The sequence below is a fragment of the Arvicanthis niloticus genome, chromosome 1 (genome assembly GCF_011762505.2).
Source record: "Arvicanthis niloticus isolate mArvNil1 chromosome 1, mArvNil1.pat.X, whole genome shotgun sequence".
Classification (NCBI taxonomy): Eukaryota; Metazoa; Chordata; class Mammalia; order Rodentia; family Muridae; genus Arvicanthis; species Arvicanthis niloticus.
The window spans coordinates 61,956,260-61,978,061 of NC_047658.1; the positions used below are offsets into that span (position 1 = coordinate 61,956,260).

At 37.3% G+C, this 21,802-nt stretch overlaps 1 protein-coding gene across 24 annotated transcripts in view; it reads left to right on the forward strand.

The window, feature by feature from the left end:
• The window catches only part of Dlg2 (discs large MAGUK scaffold protein 2), a 1,841,012-nt gene that overhangs the window by 1,483,631 nt on the left and 335,579 nt on the right, over window positions 1-21,802 (forward strand). For all 24 annotated transcript variants that reach the window (XM_076937777.1, XM_076937790.1, XM_076937770.1 and 21 more), the window contains one exon: window positions 10,732-10,800. In XM_076937777.1, coding sequence (XP_076793892.1) covers window positions 10,732-10,800 — 69 coding nt within the window. The remainder of the gene's footprint in view (window positions 1-10,731; window positions 10,801-21,802) is intronic.

A 21,802-nucleotide genomic window follows, 5' to 3' on the forward strand; every position in this document is an offset into this window, starting at 1 on the left:
TCTGGCATCAGCTCCTAGCCACTAGGCTTTCCTTCTATGTTTTACTCCCTCCTCACTAGCCTTTCCAGTTGGGCTTTCTCTTCTCCTCATTTAACATTGGCTATTCCCAAGCACCTGTCTCAGCTCCCAGTTCTTCATTCATCACAACCTGTCAAGGAACATTCATGGCCTCAAATGACGTCTATGTTGACTACAAAATGTAAGCTTTTACTCCAAAACTCTCTATGGGGAATAGACTCGAATTTTGAACAATCTTATGTGTTATCTCTACCTTTATATTACCCAGAACCTTTCCATATACTGTGTGTACAACCTTGATTCGACATATTTTTTCCAAAATCTGTCATTCTCACTTTTCCCTTCTGTTTTAAGTGCCAGTTCATCCTAGCTGGAAATAGAGATATTGTCCAAACCTTGGAAATAATTGTCCAATCGTGCAGACTTCGTATATGTGGCATTTCTTAGCTTGACCGATGCCAACCTTGTCCACTGAGTATTTCAGGGTTAGATCTCTAGTTCTGGACACCACATTTTCATATCATGTTCCTTCCCTTCCCTTAAAAATACTCTCCATTTCCTCGTTCCCATCCTTGTACTTTACCAAATTTCCTTTAAACATGTTACTTTAAAATCTCCCCTGACACTGGAGGGATCTGTGAAAGGCTGCTGTCACCTGCATCAAATGATGATCATGGACGAGGTGAGAAGGTTCAACTTTAGAGGTGATCAAAAACATAATAAGGAAGGCTGGGAAATCCTTACTCAAAGACCACTGTCTCCCAAGCCCATGCTCCTTCTGCCTCCTGGCTGGTCTCTGAACCACATCTAATAGCTAAGACCAGTGACATTCATAGTTGTCTCTATTCGCCCCAAAGAAAAGTAGTAAGCCAAGGAAAATGGGGTAAACCATGCCATTGAGTTCATGAGCACAGTGGAAAAGCCCACACTTCTCACCTCTGGAACTTAGTTCTTTCCTGTTCCACCCAACAGTGTTCCAGATGCTGTTAACAGAATAAAAACTACAACACATAACCTTGAAAAGATATAATTGTTTTGTGTGTGGATTGAAAGGTGATATCTCAGGTCATAACAATTAGTTACCTAACAACTCACCATATGGATATATAGATATGTAAATTATTTACTATTTACTTATATTATGTAGAGAGAATATAATATATATTCTAATCCATGGTGTATATTATAACGTCTGTTTTCTATAAAATTTCTAACTAAAATCTGTTTCCTTTGTGAAGTAGTAACATTTGTGAAACTAGCTAATAGTTGATGTAAACTTTTATAAATTCAAGATTATGTTTTCATTTTCACCTAAAGAGTAGTCTGTGGGACCTTGTGAGATTTCTGGTATCCATGTGGTCACGTGTCACTATTGTGCTGATTTTGTTTTCATTGTCGTTTTGAGATGTTTTGAGGGTAACTTAAGAAGTGTTAGAGAGAGGAGAAAGAGAGGTAGAAATGTTGTAAATCTAGTGTTCACGTATGAATTTCTCAAAAAAATCAAGTTTTAAAAAAGAATAAAGAATGGTCTATGAAAACAAGCTCTATGCCACTTTATGAGTGCTTTATAATTCAGAGATGAAACTTGTATATGAGAAACACCAGGAAAAATGATGTACATGCAGACAGCCTCAGACAGGGTGGGGGAAAGAGTATAGTTTGCTATACTAAAACTCTACATTTCTACATTTTGATGCTAGTATTTTAAAATTTGAAATCGGTAATAACCTATTTAGGTTATTCTATAGGACAAAATAATATTTGTTGTTGTTGCTTTAACCAAAGAGTTTATCTTGATGATGAGATAAGTCATTTGAAGAACACTCTCAGGGTCTCCTGCTATGTAACAATACTAAGAAGTATTTAAGGATGACTGCTGTTGTACTGTTATCACATTGTCATAATGAAGACTATGAAGGGGTCACAGTGGAAAAGGTTGGAGATGCCATGATCCAGGCATTGAATGCACATTTGAATCTAAACCATGTTTTGTCTTTTAATATTAGCTTCACTAGTTAGTCTCTGTAACATCCTAACATTTAAGCCCTTCTTATTTTTAAATATTTGGCATAACAAAATGAATTATAAGCCAACAATCTGGGCTTAGTTTTTTGTTTGTTTGGTTTTTTTGTTTTGTTTTGTTTCTAAACTTATACTTTACTTTTCTTATGTCAAGAAAAATATCATTAACTCATTACTGATAACTTCTAGTTTAGGGTTTAAATTTGAAGCAGAATTAAATATTTCCCTCTCTCACTCTTTCCCTTATCTCTCTGTCTCTGTGTGTCTCTCTATCCCTCTCTCCATCACTCCCTCCCTTTGCATGTATTCTTAAGAATTGAACCCAGGTCTTTAAACAGGGTAAATAAGTACTGTATCAGTTAATTTTACTTCCACATATCAAAAAAGAGAAACTGAGTCTTTCTATGTAAATAAACTTAGTCTTGATGGAAGTAAGTATTTTTAAGCAACATATTCCACTTCTATAATATTTATGAATGGAACTATTACAGAAACAGGAAAAATCCTCTTATTATAGGAAGTACTTGACTGTTAGTAAAGAAATATCTACTATCTCTGCTTAAAAGTTGCTTATTAAGAAAACAGGTCGTGGTAGTGATACAAGCCTTTAATCCTAGCACTTGGTAGGCAAAGGCAAGCTGATCTTTGTGAGTTTGAGGTCTACATAGTAAGTTCGAGAATAGTCAGAACTACACAGAGAAACCCTGTCCAAATACAATACAAAACAAACAAAATAACTCCATGGGAGAAACTTGTGAGCTGCTAAATTGGATGCAGATATGTAGTGGTTTACTATAATATATGGTTCTTGGCTATTATTGTAATTAACAGGTTAAGTTAAACAAGTTAAGTTTTCTTATTGTACTCATTAATGATAGAAAAGTGGGTGAAAGACTGGGCTTCATTAACAGTCAACACATCTTAAATGTTCTATAAATACAAACTGAATTGATGATCTAATATAATCTTAAAAACTAGAAAAACATCAACCATGATACACTTGACATAGCATACTGCGTTTGTAAAAGTCCAGTGCACAGTGACACAATAATTTCATTTTTAATATTTGATATAAAAATTGTGCCAACATTTAGGCTGACCCTAAACTTAAAAATACAGTTTGACACATTTTGAGTCTGTGTTATCTTGAGCATCACTGTCAGGAAGAGAAGACTCAGACAGAAGGAAGTGAGCATCTTCTGGCAATTCTGTCTGGAGCTCTGAGCTCATTTCTAGACTCTCAAACTTAAATAGAAATCAGAGAATGCTTACATTATTTAAAGTAACTAGGAATCTTGAAACTACCAAATAAAGAAAGAACAAACTGTGTTAGGATATTTATTTGTAGAAGTCGATGATGCAAGGACTGTCTGAGTCATTTGGTGGCTACTGTGGACAGACAGCATTCCAAAGAGATCTTTTTAAAGTTATAGCTGGTACATTGTAGATTATATTTCCCACATGTATAATGAGGACTTCAGGCTGACCTTGTAGATTTTCATCTTTTCATCCATGCATCTATTTTCTTTTTCTAATGCATTCATCTTGGTTCTGTTAAGAGTGCCATGATCCTCCCAATCAATATGAGAACACTGCAGTTCAGTCTATCTCTGCACCTTAGTCGTGAGCATGAAAGTGTTATTTGAAAGTTCTTGAAGGCAAAACAACCACTGCGTTACCCTGGCGGGGAAAAAAAAAAACCTATCTAGGAAATTGTATCTTTCAGAAGGAATAATGTCCTCCCACACAAGCTACCCAAATAAAATCTATACATCACAGGAACTTCACCAAAAGGCAATTTTTTACACTGCTGGGGATGTAATTAGTACAGCTGTTATGGAAAACAGTATGAAGGTAACTAAAATAAATAAGATAAACTATTGCATAGTCCAGCATTCTCACTGCCCACTATAAACACAAAGGAAATGAAATCAGCATGTTGAAGAAAGATGTACAACAAGTACTCCTCTACTTATTGACACTATTCATAATAACCAAAATGTGGAACGTATTCAAAGTAAAGTAATACCAAGCTATTAAAATTTTTAAAATTCTGTTATTGGGCACAACAGAGATAGATCTGTAGGATGTCTTGTTAAGTGAAAGAAGCCAAGCACAGGCAGACAAATGCCACATACCTCACTCATATGTGGAATCTAAAAAGGCTGATATTACATAAGTTGAAAATAGAGAGTGGTTTCCAGAGGCCAAGTAGGAGGTGAGGAAAAGTTGTTCAGTGGTTACAGTGTTATGAGTACAAAAAAGTAAAAATTTCTGGTATTCTGTAGCAGAGTCAACTGAAAACATTAATAATTAGGTATATACATATATGTGTATATGTGTCAGGATGCTCAGAATAAAGGATTATTAATGTATTCATCATATAGGAATGATAAAAGTTTAAGGTGACAGTTAGGCTGATTACCCTGATTTGATCATTAGTATACATTAATTAAAACATCACATGGTACCATATAAAACCACGTAAGCATTTGTCTATCAAAACATACATATATTGTAAAAGGTTTATTGCCTTCTGCGTAACTCCCTCAAGCCCATCTCTAGACATTTGCTTTTAATTGTGTTAAATAAGTGCATTCACTTTACTTAATACCCACTACATATTTGAGTGCTTATTTTTCCCCATCATGGTATCCTATTGTTTTCTCAGACAGCAGCTTGCTTCCATTGTACACATGTACCCTTCTGAATAATAACTATCACCACCTTGGCCCTCCCCATTTACCATCCTTTGAGAGTCTCCCATTGCTGGTAAAGTCTAAAACACTTGTCAAGGTATTGCCCTCATGATCTGCCCCATCACCTTCCTGCCCTCATCCTCTGCCAAGCCAAGAAGGTCATGCTTCCCAGAGCATACCATCTGTTTTGACCCTGACTAATCTTAAGCTAGGTCTTCTCAATTCTCAGAATAATGTATTTCCCCTCTACTTTCAGTGGCTCACTCTGTGTTTTAAGTACAGCTTAGTTCTGTGGGATTCATTGACAAGTGTTAGCATTATGGACATGGGCAAATAGCTTATTTAACTATCATCATTTTGTCATCTGATATTTACTGAAACTATAATGTTGAGAAATCAAAGAGTCATCTCAAGCACCTACTACATCTTGGTATTTAATAACTACCCAATTAACATTTGTTAAATATAATCCAACCCAATAGATAGTTGTGCAGGAAAATACTTGTCAAGTGTCAGTGGAAGAATACAAGGATGAATACCCAATTTTGTGAAATAAAAGGGTAATGTTTTCATTAAGTATATCTGAAATACTAGTTGAATTCTTACTAAAGATATTTTGCAACTTAATACATGCACATAAACTCAGAGAAAAGAAAGTAGAAAATAAGGAAAATATTAAGACATTGAATGTATGCGGTTAACTATGACAGTGAAAATGAAAGTTCTTTGGAAATGTAAGTGAAGAAATCAACACTATTGAATATATATTAGGAGGTATTATAATGATTAATGAAACATTGCAAACAGGTTAAGATTATTGTTACTATTTCACTAATGACAGAAATTATGTTGTGTACTGGGCCTGGTGACACAGCCCTGGAATTCCAGCAACTCAGGAGACTAAGACAGGAGATGGCTAGCTTAAAGTCTCCTTGGGCTCACAGAATGATTTCTACGATAGTCTGGCAACTTAGTGAGACAGTGATCAATATATAAAAACATGAGGATGGGGGGCTCTGTGGATGTAGCTCAGCAGTAGCACAGTTTGAGTGTTGTATAAGAGGCCCTAAATATTCCATATTCTATAAAATACTGTACTTGAATATTATAAAATGTTAGAATGATCCTGCCTGACATTACAATTGTCTCCTTTGGAGAAGAAAAATCAGATACTTTTAACTACCAGGTAGGTCCTTAAAGTTCCATGTATAATAGAATAATTTCAATTCAGATACTTTAAAATGGAACGCTAGCAGCAGGAGCGCACTTCTTAGGACCATTCAGGTGCCATTTTCTTAAGCAACACCTTGGGAATCTCATTTGGAAAGTCAAAATTCATAAAATGGTGAATGCTCTGCCTCAATCTTGTTCAGAGTTGGCATGCTTTAGACAGACAAGGTGGCTGCCATCTCTCTTCATCTTAAAATGTATTGACAAGGGCAGGTTGCATAGCTCAGTGACAGAGCACTTACCCAGCATGTGAATTCAAAGAAATGTCTAAGAAAGATTTATCCCATGGCAACCATATTTAATACCACCACCCCTCCATATAAATAGAGCTGATACCACAAGTTGATGCTGCAAGATGGCAGGGGCTTCTTCCTCATGATCAGTGTGGTAAGGTGGTACTGAGCCCTCTCATGCTCATCCTTCCCCTTCATTGCCACTCAAAGTCACTGCAGTACCTAGAACATTCTATTAAGGTAGTGTGGGTAAGACAGTTCATTTATTTTTTCTTTTTTTGTTGTTGTTGTTCATTTATTTTTATTGGATAGTTTATTTATTTACATTTCAAATTTTATCCCCCTTTCCTGTTTCACCTCTGACAGCCCCTTATCATATCCCTCCTGCTTCTATGAGAGTGCTCCGCTACCCACCCACCCACTCCTGCCTCCCTGCCCTGGCATTCCCATACACTGGGGCATTGAGCCTTCACAGGATCTGGGGCCTCTCTTCCCACTGATGTCAAATAAGGCCATCCTCTGCTACATATGCAGCTGGAGCAATGGTCCCTCCATGTGTACTCTATGGTTGATAGTTTAGTCCCTGGAGCTCTGGGAGGTCTGGTTGGTTGATGTTGTTGTTCTTCCTATGGGATTGCAAACCCTTTCAGCTCCTTCAGTCCTTCCCCTAACTCCTCCATTGGGATCCCCGTGCTCAGTCCAGTGATTGTGAGCAGCTGCTGCTGTATTGTTTAGGCTCTCAAGTGAGGAGCACAAACAAGATTTTAGAAAGTCCTGGATGTCAAATTTTAGTGTACGTGATAAAATAAAATGACATTTTTCAAAAAAAATATTAATATCTCTTAAAATGTTTCCAGCATTTCCTACCATAATATGTCAGGGCCTCATTGTGAACTAGTCACACGGCTGTGACTGTTTCTTTCTATAGACAACATGGCCAAGCACTTTGGAATTAGACAACCTGGTTTCCATTTTTGCCATCAGCTAGCTGGAAGATCTGAGACTTAATTTACTTTCTGTCAAAAATAGATAGGATATCTGGTTCTCAGGGTCATTGCTAGTTTTTAAAAAAAGATAAAAGTATGGGATTTTTCAAGTAAGTAGAACTTAGTTACTGTGTTCATCTCTCAAACAGACATTGATTAAGTAACTTTTCTATGTCAACCTTGGGCTGGACTGAGGAGAAAATAAACACATCCCCCTATTCTCAAAGTACATGAGACCTAGTAGGAGAGCAGAAATGTGAACTAGCCATGGTGAGACTTCATTTTGATGTTTCTGTGTGGAAATATCGGTGACAAGATGAATAATACTACATTACCGATGCTGAAGGGCTATCACATGCTTCTTAACAGAAAAGATGTTTGCCTTAAAAAGCTACAGCCATGGGATGATGGCAGCAATCTGTAGGTAAGGATTTTAAAGATGAAACACATTCTACCTCCTAAACTGTCCAGTGTTAAAGCTGTAAGTCTTACTTTTATTCTTTTGTCTTCAGGGGTTTTTTTCTCTTACTGTTCTCAGTTTTCCTTCTTTCTAACCTCATTGCCAGAGGAGGCGAAGAGGCCAGGCTGAGATTGGCTGTAATTTCTTAGTTGTAAGAGTATCCACTGTGTGTAGCCAGTCATGGCCAGTCATGGAAGGAATGGTATCTACTAGATCCTAAGAGAAAGATGTCTGTGTCTTTAAAATGCTTATCATCTTCATTAAACAGCATTTTACTGTAGATATGGCCCACACACACTGTCCAAGTACCCCCTACACACACTGTACACAGACCTCATACACACTGAACAAGCACCACCTACACACATGATGCTGTGTGTAAACAGAAAACTCCACTCTTATCTGGGGTCTTGACTATCTGATAATTCACTATATTTATCTTCCTAGAGAAAAAAGATCATTATATGCTGTATATATAACATCTGTTTTTTTTTTTTTTAGATTTACATTCTACCAAGAACTGATTGATATTGCATGTGTAGTGTCAAAGAATCCATTTCTCTGAGCACTTTCCTGTCGTGGTGCATGTGTATCACTAAGCCTGTAAACATACCATCACAGTGTGGATTCAGGATAGAATAATGGTTATGCAGAGGTGGTGAAAAGTGAAACTACTGGGAATTTCTTTGTTTTAACTATGTGGGCTGGGCCAATAATAGCAAAGTTATCAGGTCTTCCAATTATCCATTAATCATGATTAGTAACTTATATTGATCTTTACCCAAGAACTATTGGTACTTTCTAATCAACTAGAAGGATAGTATGATAAAGGATAGTATGGTTGGCATAAAAGAAAGAAAACTACAAATAAACACATAGGAAAAAATTGTAGGCCAGTCTGCAGTTACCTGTAATTTCTTTGTTACAAGAATACCTACAGTGTGTAGCCAGTCATGATGGAAATGATATCTACTTGGTGGTATCTGGCATTCTCATGAATTAAAAAATGTTCATGGTAACACCAAGTGTCACTTTTCATCTATTAAATTTTCATCTATTAAACTCATGAAGTTGGGGGGGGGGGCTGGTGAGAAAGCTTAGTGTAAAGTTGGGGGCTGGCAAGAAGGCTCAGTGGAACTAGAGTTCAAACTCCCAGAATCCACATAGTGGAAGGAGAGAACCAATCTCAGGTTGTTCCCTAATCTCCATGTATGGGCTGCCTCTATCTATGTCTATGTTTATGTCTGTGTTTATGTCTACATCTACGTCTATGTCTATGTCTATGTCTATCTATCTACCTATCTACCTCAATCTCTACCTATCTCTGTCACACACACATGCATGCACACAAATGCACATGTCTAGAAAAATTAATTTAATTTTTTAAATTATAAAGTCAGTGATTCTAAGATTGGGGTGAAACTTATACAGACATATCCAGGGATGAGCCACTAATAGGTTATCAAATTCCTAAAGGTCATTCTTAAACATATGTACATATGAGTAGCACTAAATGCAGTTAGTAAACACATATGTATATATGTATGTATGAATGTGTGTGTATATGGAGAAACACTATATATGCTATAGAGAGTACATGATAACATAAATGAAAAATAACAAAGTAACTTGAAATAGTTCATCTAAAATAAGTCATAACATAAGAAAAATGTAACCATTATTAGTATGGTCATTGCAGCAGTGTTTATGTTATTAAAATAATAGAAATATTCTAATGATCCAACTACAAGAATGACTGAATATACATGAATAGTAAGTAACATTATATTGAACTAAAAATAATAGATATGGCCAAAAATGCTTCTGTTATATTATGAAAGTAAGTCGTGTGTGTGTATGTGTGTGTGTGTGTGTGTGTGTGTGTGTATTCTGTGCATGTATAAAATTATATAAAAATGCATATGGATGTGTAAGAAGTTGGTAAGAATGTAAGGAGCACATGTTAGTAAAGATGACATTCTTTCAAATCCAGTTTTGCTGTTGGATTGCTGTTGTACCTTTCTCAGACAAAAGGTTCTCCATCTCTCTAATTGAAGTGTCTTTAGAATCAGCCTGGATAGCAATTCAGGCACAGATGTTTATTAGATGACCTTGAGCAAGCTCTAAACCTCTTTCCCCTCAATTTTTCTATCTGTTAAACAGAATCCAACCCATAGACTTAGTAGAAACAAAGGATATAAGCATATAAAACATTTTGAAAGATACTTGCTGATATAAATGATCATCAGTGCTAATTATTATGTTGATTTCAACTACTTACATACAAAATCAGTCTTGCTATATGAAACCAAAACAAAATAATGAATCACTTCAAATTTCAAGACTGATATTCAACAGTTTCAAGATTTATCAAGCACTTGAATGGAATGTAATCAGTAATGACTGATTAATTTTACCAATAAATGTTGCATAGTTGAACTAATAAACTGTTCTCATTTGTAGATTGGTCTTTGTACATTTTTTTTAATTCTCCAGCTTAAAAGATACGTTTTTTTAATCTCCTGAGTCCAGTTAATGCTGCCTAGAAATGCATGTGTCATTCATGTCTAGCCTCTCAGGAGCAGCCATGAGTTGTCAATAGCTTCTCAGCTAGGATGGAACTTCATGAGTCCTTGCTCCTTCCACACTAAGATTTGTGCTGGCATGATCTGGTGCAGGTCTTGTGTATGCAGTCACAGTCACTGTGAGTTCATGTGTGCAATGGCCCTGTCATGTCAGGTAAATATTGTTTCCCTGCAGACATCCACTGCCTCTGGCATTTATGAAATTCTCACACAATATAAAAACAGAAAACATCATATCCAAATTTATACTTTATATTGTGTGTCATATTTAGATACCATGTAAGGCTTACTCCAGAATAATTCATATTGAACCCCAGTAATAAGGGAACACTACCCTTTATCTAGAGGAGTATTCTTTTCTCTGGTATACATTCCTACTTATATCTAGCAACTGGATTTCTTATATATTTCATATATTATATATAAGACAGACTTATTAAGATGTACAAAGACATTTTACATAAATGTTCCTTTCTTACTTTTTCTTTGTTCTTACAGTCATTCCCAGCACAGTACTGCAACTCGCCAGCCTTCGGTGACTCTCCAACGGGCCATCTCCCTAGAAGGGTAAGAGAACAAATGGTGCTTTCTCTTACAATGAAGTACATAGAGCAGACTGTAGAAAGCTGCTTCTCTCCTCCCACACACACTTCCTTCCCTCATTCCTCTCCTCCTCTTCCTCTCCTTTCCTTCTCTTTCTTCCCCTCTGTTTCCCTTATCCATACCTCTTCCCTACCCTGACAATTATTTATGAAGCTTGTGTTGTGTGCCAGCCATGGGAACAGGGACTAGATTGGCAAATTCAGATGCAACATCTCACCTTTCCTTCACAGGATTCAATGTGAGTGACACAAATATTCATATGTGCTTGACATTACATAATCATTACACTGTACAGGCAGTATATATGGTGGATTAGAGAAGGACCCAGAGGGAGTACTTTATACAATCAGCATCAGAGTGGTAGGGGGAAGGAAAGAAGGAGTGGGGAAAAGATGGAGCCTGGGTTTGTTTTCAGTGTATGTACTGAGCTACATATAAAATTCATGAGTAGAGAACAAACATCTCAGTGGATACCTGTATAGCAACTCAGTTCGTGGGTATTTCTTCAACAGAATAGTTTATAAATATTGACTGTGTGTTTATTTGGTGCCCAGCTGTATCTGCCTGGCTGGCTGGCTATATTGCTAACTAGCCTCTCTATTTATCTATCATATCTGGTTTTATTTCCAAAATAATCATATCAGATAATTATTGCTTCTAACTCTTGTTCCTCTGAGGTATAAGCAATCTTCTCGTGAACACTTATATAAAATAAAACAGGTTGTATTTGAAAATGTGTCAGACTCTATGTAAAGACCTGTCCCCTATAATGTGATGTGAAAAGACTTTATTAAGAAGGGGGAAACATGTCATGCAACTCATGTGCTACATTTAAGCTGTTACATAAAGCAAAGATGTTCTAAGGTTTAAAGAAAAAGATGAGAAAGATACTGGCTTTAGACACTGTCATGTAAAACCAGTAACCTGTTTCAAAGGGCCCAATTGTCTCTGAACATGACTCCTCGTGGTAAAGATGTTGTTTGTGGTGGAGGTGCCAGTGTGGAGATCTATTTTACCACATCTTACTTCACCTTGTTCTTATGGAGTCTTCCTGACCCAGGGCTCAGTGTGGGACCTTCCTACATTGTGGTTATAAACACAAAGACGGGACTTCTGCAAGCTAAATGATGCATCCTTGTAAAGCTCTTTCCACTCCCTCTTGTTCATTTTATTAAAAGAAGCTTATTAGCAGTTTGCCTAATAAGCATTTTGCTTTGCCTTCACCATTCTTTCCACTTGAGTTAAATGAACTCTGCTATAGACATAATCACTAATTCTAATTCTCTGATAAGATGAAGCAGCCAAAGGGTAGAATTATATTGAATTCACCAACTTTCTGCAAAGTACCAAGTACTTACTAGTAGCTGAATACACATTTAGTCCAAATGCTCTGAAAACAAAAATAATAAGCAGAACAGATTTGTGTAACTTCATTACATTTGAAAAGCACACTGAACTCATAATCTCAAACATATAAGTATACAATTGTTTATATATATATATACCTCTGGGTTCTGAAATAATCTTGCATCAATTGATCATTTAAAAGGGAATATCTTAGTGCCCACACACTATAGTCTATGCCATGTATGCCCAGCAAGCTGCCATATCAAAATAACACAGCATGCAATGCTTATCACTAAGTACATAGTTTCTATATAGAACTGTTTTAAATAGAACAATGAGCCTTAAATGGGCTTGCTATTAAGGCATTAAATTCCTTAGAGTAGAGAATCAACTGAAATTGGAAATCAAATCATTTTAAAACTTCTTTCTAATGTTTTGTAAAATGAAAATAGCTAAATAAAATAGTTCTTAAATGAAATGTGGTTTAAAATACCAAACAGCTATATAATTTTTATCTAAGTTCCTATTTACAGGACATAAGGTAAGCAGAGGTGTTTCTCATTTCCAGCTAACTTGATCCAAGGAGATAAAAAAGTTAACTGAGCCATTTACCATAGAATCTCTGCTGTTTTTAATAGTATCCAAATTATTTATAATTATACCCAATATAGCAAGACAGAACAATATCCCCATTACCAGCTGGGCTTCATGCTTCCAGTTCAGCTTGAAAGACACAATCCATGCCTTAATTTTAACTTCCTCCTGAGAATCTATCAAAAAAAGTAACAGAATATTAAAGGTGATGATGCAGGAGTGATACAGCAAGTGGAATGGGTCAGCTGACTTCAAAATGTCACAGAAAGCCACATGGGAGAGTACTGGTGGATGAAACAGAACAGAGGAGCTCAGATTTAAATGCTATGGGAGCAAGACCAGGCACTATATGATCCCAAGTCCTAGTCACAACTTAAACAACCATTTTGTCCCTAGTGAATGAGTGAAACTGCAGAAAGAACCCAGCCCATATTTGCAGCCTCTTCCAATTTAACTGAGTATTTGGTATTAGCTGTGGACGTGGCTTTTGCAGCAAAACTTTCATGGCTTTCTTTTTCCCTCGTTACAATTTCATGGATGGGGGATTCTGCAGAACTTAGCAACTTCAACATATGCATTATTTTCTTCCTTTCTTTAAGAGCATTGCTTTCTTCAAAGAAATAAAACACTGTTTTGGTTTTCTTCCTAGTACTTCAGGATTCATTATTAACTAAAGACTACTTGAATGTCTTACTGTGGCACCAGGGATGAATCTAATAATTGAACCATCTCCTAAGTGACTAATGTATTAGGTAGCATATAAAGGATGACTACACTGGACAAAAGAGATGAGTTGCCTCCTGAGTAGATGGAGCAGATTCCCTTAAACAACTCCAAATGTTGAACAGTTTAAAACTTAAGAAATACTTACTTCTGGAGTCTTCCAATTGGTACTTTTGGATCATAGTTGACTGTGGATAACTGAAACATCAGAAAGTAAAAACACTGATAAGGGATGCTATGCTATGTAAATGACATCTCCTAGGTTGTGTTTCCAGGGATGTCACCCATGCAAAATAATCACTGTACAATAGCACTGTATGGGAGGAGTTATAGCTCAGAGGGAATCTACTCAGCCGAAAAGAACCCAGAACAGAGCAGAACAGTCTCAGGTCAGTCAGAAGACCTGGGACTCACCACTGAGCTTGAGACACCTCTAAAGCTCCTCAGAGCTTTTTTTAACTCCGTGGAGAGCCCATTTTATATTGCCTTACATGGTTGTTTTTGAGATATCCTATTAGAAGAATTTTTTAATAAGCTTTGTTTTTGCATTAGTGAAACAGCTGAGTCAGAAGGTGCTATCTGACCTTTAGGAGAAGCTCTTAGAAAATGAGGAGGTGACTTTGCAAATTCTGAGAATGTGACTAGACACTCCACTCATCAGCCACACCTTGTGTGTACAAAGTATGTACATACACAGCTATGTAGATAAGTCTTTTAAACCAAACCCCAAAATGTTTTTTGGAAATAAAAGAAGCTCACTCACTCCATCAGGGAAGCTCTATGAGCTAATTTGCATGTTGGCCCCGTCCCCATGTTTAAACAAAAACCAGTCACATGCATGGTCAGCTAATGGACTATTTCAGATGAGTTTACCTAACTGAACTCTGTCATTAAAAAGTAAACAACCTTATAATTCAGGCAGATCCCCAGACTGAATAGAAATTTCTAGGCTGACCTGGGCTACACAGCAATGAAGAATGAATGAATAAATGAACGAACGAATGAATGAAAAAACAGAAACATACACATATTGGATTCTGTTAGGAGCTCTGGGGATAAGCTGAAAGAGAAGAAATAAAAAGCAGAAACATATATATATATATTTCATACATATGTGAAATGTTTATATATGTATTTCATACATTTATATATATGTGTGTGTATGTGTGTGTGTGTGTATGAAAGACCTTATAGACACTCTCTGCCAGCTTTTATACTACTTCATTTATAAATATGAATGAAAATATTGCCAAACATTTTAATCATGCATGCAAAGAACAGAAACATGATAATAACAGATATTTAAGGCCAAAGAATATCCTAAAGAAACAATTGATTGGAGCAACAAAATAGACTTCAAAGCAGCTCAGCTTAAGGAGACTTTAGCAATATGGGGAGTCAGAATTAACAAGACAAGCACAGAAGAAATTGCCTTTGATGTGCTTGATTCTCACCAGGGGTGGCATGAGCTGAATTCTGAGGATGGTGGGAAGAGGTTGCAAACAGAAAGAAAAAGGAAGTCACATACAAAAATCTAGAAGGGTTTTGACAAAGCTCGTGAGATTAACAAGCATCATGGGCTGTTCAGAGCTGTTCTTTACCTGTTACGGGTCCCTTTTTATACAGGCTTACCCAGTCATTTTAGAGGCATTCTATAGGAAAAAACATCTAAGCTATGTATTTGAATAACTGAAAGAGCTAATATGGGAAAGGTTAGCTGCTCTTTATAACAAGCTCTTAGGAAAATGAGGGGTTGGGCATCTTTAGGAACGTTAAAGAAGAAACTCTCTATGAGTTCAATGTTTAATCTACTTGCCCCCAACCAAAACTCTCTCCCAAGTCACTAAGACTACAAGTGCCCAACAGAAAACCAGTCTACTCTTTCAGACTGTCTAGCTTGTAGATGTCACCAATGTGCCTTTTCAACAGGACAAGATCCATCCCAGAGGGACAGTGTGGGCCACTCTGTACTCTAGGACCACTCTAAGCTCTTGAGATCATGAAAAGTCACCTCACATGGGTACTCCCATGTAAGGCCTGATTAAGTATTCTTTTCTAAGAAAAACTTTGGAAATATGATTTTAAATGGAATTTTTTATTATCTACCCCTCTTGCCTGGATAGAAGTTTATTTGTACCTAAATTTGCTTTATATTTCTCAAGATGATATTGAGTAGCCTTAGAATCAGGTCATGATTCAATTAGGGTATGCAGTTCTCATCTCTCACCACCACTGTGGAAGGCAGAACTGTTCTCGTCTACCACACAAAGTAACAAGATGGAGGTAAAAAGAATCTTCCAGCTCAAACACAGGGATTCTCAACCTTCCTGATGTTGTAATCCTTTAATGAAGTTCCTCATGTTGTGGTGACCCCCCCTCAACCATAAAATTATTTTTATTGCTACTTCATATCTGTAATTTTGCCTCTTTTATGAATCATATGCAAATATCTGATATGCAGGACATCTGATATGTGATCCCTAAAAGGCTCATGACCTGCAGGTTAAAAACCACTGTCTGACATTTTGGAAGTGATCATTTTGCTTCTAGACTTTAAAGTCTATTCCTGTAAGCCAGGACTTTGAGGAGTCCATTGCTCTTCATGCCTAGGAATATGTAGGTAGCTTCAAGCATCCTTACCCATGGACTGGGAGGGTGGTCCACAAGAGTATTCAGCTTCTGATGCAATTTCCTGCAGTACACTTCTCAACTTAAAGCAATGTCAGTAGTGAGTGAAACGGGACTAACCTGCTGACATATGCATCAAGATACAGAGGTATTCTCTCAGATTTGAAGAAGAAACCTTTTTCAAGTTGTTAGTTACTAAGATCAGTGATTAGAATTTGGAGCCATTGTTTACCACGGAAAGTGCAGGCCTGTGACCTGTAACTATAATCCCCACACTCAGAGCTACAGCAGGAAACATTTGAGTTCTAGCACAGCTATACAGTAGTATGTTATCTAAAAGAAAGAGAGGAGGGCAAGACGGGAGGGAGGGAAGGTGGGAGCGGGAAGGAGGGAGGGAGAGGGAGAGAAAAGTTTAGAAAAAAGTTTAGCAATTTCTCAAGAACAGAGAGGTACATGGAGATTTCTGTATATCCCTACAATGTTTAAATGCTACATACAGCTGAATACCACATGGAGCTGTCAACCTCTTTAACACTGTTTTAAATAGTAGATATGCATATGTGTCTGCATGCGAGTGCAGGTACCCATGAAGACCAGAGGCAGAGGATGCCCCTGGAACTGGAGTTACAGATGATTGTGGCTGACTCAAAAGGGTGCTAGGAACTGAATGCCAGTCCCTTGCAAGAGTGGTATATGCTCTTAACCAAGGAGAGACACCGCCTTTTGCCTCCTGCCTGTTTATGTCATTATCCAGCCACAGGAAGCATGTCTTAACAGAATCGATAAGAAAATTAAATTGAGGGAACTAACAACAGACAGTTGATGTTTAAAATGTTTTGAAGACATTGAATTTCCGCAACCCCCCACCCTCCACCCCCCACCCCCCCAAAAAAAATTCTCCAATATAGACAGACCTGCCTCCTAAATTAAAAAGCTTCAGGGTGGGAATTCTAGCCTTACCCCTGCTAAGGACCCTAGATTGAAAGGACTCAGTGGGGAACAGGGGTAGGGGAGGGGTGTAGTGAATCTTCAGAGGTTAAACCTGAAGCCTTCTTTAGGAGCAGTAGAGAATCCTACCCTGGCACCGCTGCCTCTGCCTCCAGCCACATTTCTTTACCATTTTTTTTCCTGTTTCCTGGTTCCACATCTGCTCTTACCCAGTCCTCAGCTCATTTTCATTTGCCTGCTTTCTGTTGGGCTTTTTTTTTCCTATTTCTTTAACCAAAGAAAACATCCTTTCCTGGGCCCTGTAATCTTTCTTTCCATGTACAGAGCTGACAATACAAAAGGTGTCAGGAAACTTTACGGAGTTCCCAGAATTTATCAGTGATAAACAGTGCTGTGACTGAACAGAGAGAGGAGACATCTAAGGACTTTCCAAGCTCGATGCTAAAGCTCTCAGGGGGGCTGGATTTCTATTGCCATCTGCTGTTGAAATAGCAACTGTGAACAAATAAACAACTTTTTGTAAGACAAAACACTTAAGTTTTATTACAACTTGGCTAATGTAGAGGCCATTTAAATAAGGTGTGGAAATCAATATGATTTTGGAGGCTTTGAGGTCAAAAACTAGATTTTATAAGAGGGTTAATACCAATAGAATTAACTCTTAATTTGATTCGTTCCCCCTGAAAAGGCACTAAATTAGAAGGAGCGAAACAATACGTTTACATCATCATCTTGTGTTTTCGCCAGTGGTACCAAGAATAAAGCAGAAAGCATAGGTCTGAAATCTGGTTGTTAGGAGCTGCTGGGCTGTCAGCTCAGTGTCCTCTCTCTCTGACAGTCTCTGAGTTAGTCAGTGGCCATCTGTGAAGAAGGCATGCCACAGAACCCACAGGAGAATTTGGCCTAAAACTGTATTTTTTAGAAACAGTTCTTATTCTCTGTGCATAATCTGAACTAATGTGATTACTTACTACCACTAGGCATATCTTCTTGGGAGTAATTTTTATTTTTAATAAATTGGTTTAATAAAGACCTCAAAGTAAATTATAAATTAACTTTCTCCTCGTTATAATGCAATTAAGAAAACCCAAAACAGTGAGCTTTAGAACATTTAACTGGAAAATTACCACTCTTAATCAATACCCAGTAAACAAGTAATAATAGTCATACATGACACTGATTGAGAGAACACTGGAGAACTGGTTATAAACTAATGAGTCAAAAGGAATACAGAAAGTCACAAGCTTCAAGTTTATTAGGCAACAGTGAATACAGATACCCTTATTCCGTGGCAGAGTTTAGTTACTCAAACTGTGACATTTATCAGTCTCAAGCTTCCTAATGTACCTTCAGGACCAGCCTATTCCTTATATTTACACCACATCCCTCTATAAATATTATCACTTTTAATCATATCTTTGCAGAATTAAGGCTGCTCTTACAGACTTTTGTCTGTTTATCATGTTGCCAGTCAATAAACTCAGTTGGAAATAGAATGCTTTAAAAATGGAAAGAAAAGGAAAGAAAGAAAGAAAGAAAGAAAGAAAGAAAGAAAGAAAGAAAGAAGCAAAGAAAGAGAGAGAGAGTGTATGTCAACATGGTGTCAGCTCTGTATTCATTCTACCACAGAAAAGAAAATATTGATCAATCACACAAACCAATGTAAATCTAGTACTGTGCCAAGCCCTATAAAAAGGAGAGGAGGGACTATGATGCCCTGAGAACCATAAACATAGGATCTAACCTCAAAAGGAGGTCACACCTTTCATGGGAATGAAAAGATAGACAACAACTAGACAAAGAGGAAGCACAGTCATTAGTTGCTGGACACTCAATTGCACATTACTTAGCTGAGTACGAACTAGAGAAACGTGAATCAGTAGTGGTTGCAATTTAGAAATGTATCACAAGGAAGCCAACTCATGCTGGATCTGCTGTCTCCTCCAGAAGAGGAGACTCATCAGGATGGTGTGCTGCAAAGACAAGTTTATCATTCCCATCTCCAATCAGTTCTGCTGTTCTGCTCCTTGCTTGATGCCTTTCCTGTTTATCTACCCGTATACTGGAGCTGACATCCTTCCAGGCACCACTGTTTCCTACCCGTCTCTGTCATCTTACTTTCTATCCTCAGTCTCCTGGTCTCTCAATGAACTTTCTTCTCCTTTTATTTTACTTACTATTTTTATTCACTTTTCCTGAACAAAAGACAATTTATGTGGCTACCATTTGTCAGCCTGAACTTGATTGTTCATCTCCAGACATCCATCTTTATAGATCCAAACTAAATCTGGTGTTTTTCTCTGCATATATTGTTCATCCCTCGGAGACTCTCAAATTCCATTAGGACTTTTGTTTACTTCCTTCCCCTGGCCAATTATAAGACAGCACATCCATATTCTCTGACACAGGCCAGATGCTGCTCAGCTATCAAGGAAAAGCCAGCAGTCTTTATCTTTACTTAATCTCTCTGATGATTTTCAGGACTGGCAGATGATTCCTCCACCAAAGGATATTTTTGCACTGACAGTCATCAATATTTCCTATGTCTCATATCTGACAAAAATCTCTTGCTTATACTATAGTCTTACTATTCAAAGAAAATCATGCAGGAGCTACCCATCTAATAAGTCATTGATTTGATAGATTATCTCTTAATTCATCCATTCAACAAAACATGTGTGGAATGTCGATTATGTTTCAAGCATTCAGCTAAAGACTTTGAGAAGATCATCATGGAAATAGCATCCAGTTCCAGCTCCTGGGTAGCTTGCAATCTAATAAGGGTAACAGCACATAACTATTTACCATATGCAATGCCATTTATCTCTGAAATTTCAAGACTAAAGGCAGAGAAGCTGATTTGAGGAAAACTTGTAGCATTGTCCAAGCACAGTTCTGATGATCATGTGAAAGGAGATATAACCATGTAAAAATGCTTTCTTCAAACATGGACGTTCTGTACTCAGTAGCTGCTGTCAAGAGCTGGACCATTTTATCTCTAGGCATAAATTTGAAAATTTCTCATGTAGTTAGAGAAAAAAAAACAACACTTCCTAGAGCCTAATAAATTTTGCAAAGAATAATTCCTTGCTGAAGGAATGCTATGAACATTGGTAGGAAATTGCATTTTGATATCATTGTGGCATATTAATAAAATGTGCAAGCATTCCTCTTGTGCTCATTATGCTTCGTGTTGCTGTGAACAATGCTTGAAAAGAAGTAACTTAAAGAAAGGAGACATTTTTGGGGTTTACAATCTGATGGGATCATTCCATCATGGAGGGAAGATATAAAACCAAGAACCAGAGGCCTTCTTGTCACAACACATCCACAGTAAGGATGCAGAGACAGGTTAATGAGTTAGGTCAGCTGATTGGTTTGTCTTTCTTACACATGCTGAGACACAAGCCCATGAAATGGTGCTGCCTATATTCAGGGTAGGTCTTCTCACCTAAGTTAACCTAATTGAGATAAGTCTTCACAGGCATGTGCAGTATCTTACCTCCTAGATATCAATCAGTGTTAATCATAACATCTCCCATTCTAGTACCTTGCCTGCATATTTAGGGTTCATGCTCCTCAAGTCTATATCCATAGTAAACAAGTCAAGTATAAGTTTAAGAACAAGGTATCTTGATTTATCTGTTTTTTTCAGCTCCAACAATGACAGCTATATAACCTGAAACTTCTCCTGAGCCTTTTTCTTTTATCTGTAAATTAGTCAGTAATCTCTCCTTCATAAAATTAAAGTGTTTTAAATGTATAAAAATATTTTCAAAATTTCATTTTAATTGTGTGTGTGTGTGTGTGTGTGTGTGTGTGTGTGTGTGTGTGTGTACATGTTCCTGCATATGCACATGCCCCTGGAGACCAGAAGAGGCCATCCAATCCCCTAGAACTAGAGTTAAGGTAGCTGTGAGCCACCCAATATATGTGTTTGGAGTTAAACTCCAGCCCTCTGAAAGAACAAGAAATTCTCTTAACCATTAAACCATGTCTACAGCCCCTTATGATAGCTCTTAACAAGCCAAGAATTAGTTTCCTTGCTTGTGTTTCTCCTGTTAACCCATCTATTCCTTTCTTTGTGGTGAACTAGAAATAGAAACTCTTCCCTCACTACCCTCCATATGAGGAATAAGTTAAACAAACAACCCTAGAGAGATGGTCAGAAGAGTAAAAGCAGAGCATAGCAAGCACATACACACACACACACACACACACACACACACACACACACACACACACGCACAAACAAGAGTATATCCCATTTAAAAGAGATATCAAGTGTTAAACTACCTTTCTACTCAAAGAAACCAATTCCTATCGGTAGAGTTTCAGAAATGGTAGTACATACAAGTTTCAAACATCTGAGGTTCTCCTCTATTAAACATAACAACGTAAATTTGGAGCCAATGCCTATTGCAGACTACCTCACATGCATGAATGCATTCTCTCCACATGCTTGGAGATAACATTTAAAAATTTATGGGAAACTTGTGCAAACTTAACACCAAGATTTCTTGTTGGCTCCATACATAGCTGATCAAAACTATCACCCAGTTTAAAGTTTAATGGTTTCTCCTTATTTCGTGCATCTGTCTCTCCTCTAGATCAGTGGTTTTCAAGACCTTTTTAGGTCATGACCTTTTAGGATCAAACTACCCTTTTACCTGAGACCATCAGAAAACACAAATATTTACATTACAATTAGTAACAGTAGCAAAAT